At 37.3% G+C, this 4,886-nt stretch overlaps 2 protein-coding genes across 6 annotated transcripts in view; one reads left to right on the forward strand and one right to left on the reverse strand.

Annotated features, from left to right (window-relative positions):
• The window catches only part of plppr1 (phospholipid phosphatase related 1), a 126,148-nt gene that overhangs the window by 55,718 nt on the left and 65,544 nt on the right, over nt 1-4,886 (reverse strand). Inside the window, exon 8 of one of the 4 annotated variants that reach the window (XM_014002534.1) lies at nt 4,364-4,822. The exons of the other annotated variants lie outside the window; for them this stretch is intronic. Within the exon in view, the coding sequence (XP_013857988.1) occupies nt 4,535-4,822 (288 nt within the window). The 3' untranslated portion in view covers nt 4,364-4,534. Of the gene's footprint in view, nt 1-4,363; nt 4,823-4,886 lie in introns of those variants that run through there. 4 annotated transcript variants of the gene reach the window in all.
• Nucleotides 1-4,886, forward strand: part of grin3a (glutamate receptor, ionotropic, N-methyl-D-aspartate 3A) — an 84,585-nt gene that overhangs the window by 53,413 nt on the left and 26,286 nt on the right. The window lies entirely within an intron of this gene.

The following is a 4,886-nucleotide window of genomic DNA, read 5'->3' on the forward strand; positions in this document are numbered from 1 at the left end:
TATATATCCTCTTAGTTTCCCTTGTAATTAGTTTTTCTACCTTTGTTTCTTTTCTCAAATTTAGTTCTATGCATAATATTCTAGTTGGCAATAACATTTTATTGGTTTATTGCTAAACACCCTTTATATTATATTATTTCCTAAAAAAAATAAAGCTGGCTTAGTGGCTGCAGATGGCTGCAGGAACAATGAATCAAATGAATAAGTGGAGGTTGTGGCAAAAGTCAGACTACATTTTAAAAGTAATTTTGACTTTACCAGCCTCAGGACTGTTGGCTGTTTGGAMTAAGGAAAAGTGCAAAGAAATATTAAAGTTCATTATTACTTTATAATGGTGCTTTTTAAATCATAAAAAAAGTCTTACTTAGGTAGTTTATCTAAGGATCCTTTTTTGTACATTTACACACAATAAAAACAATATTGAGGTAAATAATGCAGACATTAGCAAGCAACAGTTTTGCAACTTTTAGCAGCTGAAAATACTACATTTTAGAGAAGGGAAAAAACAGGACTACAAAAACATCACAGCACAGGTGCATCCCTTTAAAMGTTTATTAACATGTCAGTGGCTGCAGATCTATTTTTTTTTCCACTTTAGATACCATAGACTGTGACAAAACTTGACAAAAACTGAGAGAGCAGATGGGATTTTCAGGATCTTCAGTCTTTCAGTAAGTGTTGMAAATAGTTCCACCTATTTCAAGTAATACAGGATTGTCTTCTCTCCGGGGAATATGGTGAACCTCAAGGGTCAGTTCTTAGTCCAGACTGTTTGCCTTTTAGTTTCTTCACATCACACTTCTYAATAACAAGACTTGACTTTTCATTTCATTTGTATTAATACACATGTAAATTTGCTTGCTGGCTCTTCAAATCTGGAGTAAACTAGAGTTTTGCTCCACTTAAATGAAATCAAACACTGCCTCTCACAAAGCCTTCTGCAATAAAATCCAAATAGKACAAAGAATTTTATATTTGGCACTCAGCAGATGGCAAGAATAATCCCATCTGGTGGTTTCATGGTGGAATAAATGAAGTTGCATTGATTTGGGGTTTGACAGCACTTTGGGCTTTGAGCACCATATCATAGGGTTATCCGTCTTKTCTTTGCCATTTTAAATATTTTTAGAAATTAATCGTTAATGTTTAACAGCAGAGATCGAACTATGAATTCTTCACACCGAGATTACTGCAACAGCAGGTGCTCCTGTCATGAGAGACAGCATGCGTTTTCCTTCAAAACCCAAGGTAACAGGAAAGGTTTTCCCTCAGATGCCTCGTACACAATAATGATATGTGTACAAACATTAATGAAGAGGTAAACAATCCACCACCTGTTCAGGGTTCAAGTGTATTTGCTGTCAAGCAGTGGCTTTGATTTCCMTTTATTCTGTGGCCACCTCTCGCAAAGTTTCTTTTGTTTCAATCGACTAAACTTCAGCTTGACCTCCACTGTTCCTGATAACAGCTAATTATATCGTGATCCGAGGAGACAGAAAAGTTTAAAGCATTTAGTTATTTTTATGGCGCTTCAGGGAGCCACTTAGATGAACACATGGCTGCCATTACTAGAAAAAGTCTGAAGATTTTAAAGATTTCATTGAAATGTACATTAGCTTTTTGTATGCCCAATGCTGAATGTGAGCAGCTATAGTTCTAAAAAGCTAATTAAGGTTTGAAAGCTATAGCAACTGGTTGGTTGCTGATGAGTTTTTTTGCATTAAGTTGCAGATTAAATACGCATTTTGTTAGTGCTGAACTTTAAAACTCTTTCCTGGGAGTTTTTTTTCTCAAAGCATTTATTGTCTTTTCTCATTTACCTGCCCTCATTTAAAGTCATTTTAGATTTTTCAGATGATGTAAATTTGATTTTGGTTGAGTCACGCTTCCAGATGCTTGTTGAATGAGCTAACCTGCTGGGATGAGTTGTCATCACAATAGCGTTGAAAGCAGAAACCAAGTGACAGATGAGCAACAGAGAGGCTGTGGCTGTCACCAGTTTGGACATTTAAACCCTCAGGGAATCTGTTGCATGATTAATTTAGACTTATGTTTGCAGCAGGGATGCTGGCCAAGCCATCAAGCAGTCACAAAGGGAAAAAGCTGATGACATATGTATAGGGGTGTTTTTCATCAGACAAATGCGGCATCACAGGAGATTCTGGCACCAGCTAAATGCTGAAGTGGCTCTAATGCATATGAGTAAAAAGTTACTTACATTTTAATGCAAGGTTACGAAAGATCCAGCTGGGTAATACAAAGGGCCGATCACAAATAACTGATTTGTTTCATGCATTTAACTTTTTAATCATAATAATTTAAAAGATTATTTTTATCCAAAAAGAGAATTAGAAAAGGGGCGTAATAGATTTTAATGGAAAACAATTTGACTTGTAACAAGAAAAGCAAGTGGAAACGGGTGAAACAAAAGGCAGTTTGAGAAAAAAATTCAAATTTAGGAAGATAAGGAAATAGTTTTTAATCAAAATTGTAATATATATATATATAAAATGTAACTACAATTGCACAAGGAACAATAATCGAAAGAAATTTTAGGGAAAACAATAATAATACATTTTTTTCTAAAAAAAAGTAGCTAAAATTTCACAAAGAATTCCAAATGATAAACAGCGCCAAAACCAAACAAACAACAAAAACAGTTCTCCTCCACTGAGCCAAGAAATTCATTATGTGGGGTTTTTGGTTTTGTCTTTGTGGAAATTATGTTTGAGTTTTCCTTCTGTCTGTCTCAGGTGTGTTCTGTTTAGCGTGATTGTGTTGTCCTTGTCTCCTCAGGTGTTTCCATTTCTCCCAATCAGTCCTCAGTGTATTTGAGCTCTGTTCTGTGCCAGTCTTATTGTGGGTGCATTGTCTCTTRTTGGGTCCTTGTCATGTGAGAAGCCTTTCAAGTCTTTTTGTGAAACAGCTATTTTTGCAGTTCCTCAGTTTTTGATGACTTAAGTTTTGCCTGTCCTGGGAAGCAAGTCTGGTGTCCCCACCTCATGAGTCGTACACCCCCGAGCACTGCACATGACACATTAGACCAGATGTTACCATTAGAAGAGACATTTCCATGAAGCAGTATATTTGGTCACCAACATTTTTTTTTTTTGTAGGTGTCATGTGTTCAGAACTGGATATGTTTGCTTGTTTCCTTCTAACAGAGCATCTTGTTCTATTTTCCCTGGGTTAACATTGTACATTAACTCAGCTTCTCAAGTCTTCAGAATAGTTTTATTTTATTTTATTTTTTACTGCTTCTGTGGTGGACTAGTCTGGTTTTAAAAAAAGCAGCCCCTTGTTCTTCCTTTTGGTTCATACAGAGGGTCTAGGCTCAGCTATTAGGAAATGATTGCATCTGATTTTACCCAGTCTCTAATGTTTGGCCGTGATGTACAGTATGTAGTGTGCCAGCTTAGCAGTGGGTAGACTAACAAGTCCAAGGTCCAAACATTTAGTTACTGATCGCCTGACAAATCCCTTAATTTCTTGCTCTTTTAGTCATGGCATCAAGGATGAGGAGGAAGAGAGAGCTTGCATTTTAGCTTTAAAACCAGAACTTGCCTTACCCAGGGTCTGAGCTATTTCCTCCCACAGTTTGCTCTCAAAGTCCTTATTTTCCTTCGTTGATTAATTATAAAATGTCTGTTTTCTGATATCTTCTGTGAAACGCTCATCACAATTTGACTCAATTTCATCCACGCATGATGCAGATTCTCAAACTTTTATCTGCTTGGTGTCRCATCCRAAACAGTTTGMTGRAAWCTTGKTTATTGTGCRACACCGCGGACGYGGTTGAAAAAACTTAATCTCTGYGCRYACCTGTCCAYATTGAGTCTGCCTCAAGTCCACACRGACCTCYGGAGTGAAGTACGCCTGTGTAGTTCACCACATGTGTAAAATCTCAGACTGTTTTTTTTTTATATTGGCAATTGGTATTTTATTCTCTAAAAAAAACTGGTTTTCATTATACCAGTATTTTTTAATAAAAGCAAACTGGGAAATACTGAAAGAGTAAAAACAGGGAAATGCTATACTGATGTCAGAATAGAGCTGATAAATGGAGCTAATGAATCATTTGTGTGGMTATTATTACTTTAAATCTGACAAATCAGACAAGAACCAAGTGAGAAAACTCTTCATCCTGACATTCACATTTCAGATTTTTTTTTAATGTCATTCTTCATTTCTGTACCACTCAGGTCCATTTGCTCATCACTCTAAGAGCCGAGCTGTTTGTCATTCATTCCTTTGGTCCTGTGGGAAGATGCTTTCAAGCCTTGTCACTTAGTATTATACAGAGCAAATAAACCAAAATGGACACTGGGTCATTTGCTCTTTATCTTTCAAAGCAATGGCACACTTATACAGAACCCAGTTTTATTGTATTGAAAATACATGTGTAAAAAATTGAAAAAAAATTGCCTGTAATTCTAAAAACCAGGTTCAGTAAATGTTTTTTTTAATCCTCATGCACACATTTGTTACAGTTAACACAGAGTAATATAGATTCAAATGCAAGATGTTTGAACAGTTAACTAGGTCTGTTGTAAATCKGCAGTTTCATTCTGAGTATCAGTGGCAGGAGCAGGGGTGGGAGCTCAGGGAATGTGAAGTATCTAGGGTGGAGTGAGCTGGCTGAGACCTGCCTGGCTGCTTGAGTAAGATACCAAACTTCAAGGCTCAGGCTGACAGCAGGTCGGAGAATAAAGCTGGAGGTGAGGAGCGGTGGCGTCAGGGCGGGTGGGCTTTGCTGGAAGCAAAGCTGGCACGGTGTACGCAGATCAGATAGCCAGGTGATGAAGCACATAAAGACAATGACCTGGAGCAGTTACACAAAGAGACATTACCAGGCTGTTCTGGAGACAGAAACAAATGGGAAGTGG

The sequence above is a fragment of the Austrofundulus limnaeus genome, unplaced genomic scaffold (genome assembly GCF_001266775.1).
Source record: "Austrofundulus limnaeus strain Quisiro unplaced genomic scaffold, Austrofundulus_limnaeus-1.0 Scaffold13, whole genome shotgun sequence".
NCBI classification, from domain to species: Eukaryota; Metazoa; Chordata; class Actinopteri; order Cyprinodontiformes; family Rivulidae; genus Austrofundulus; species Austrofundulus limnaeus.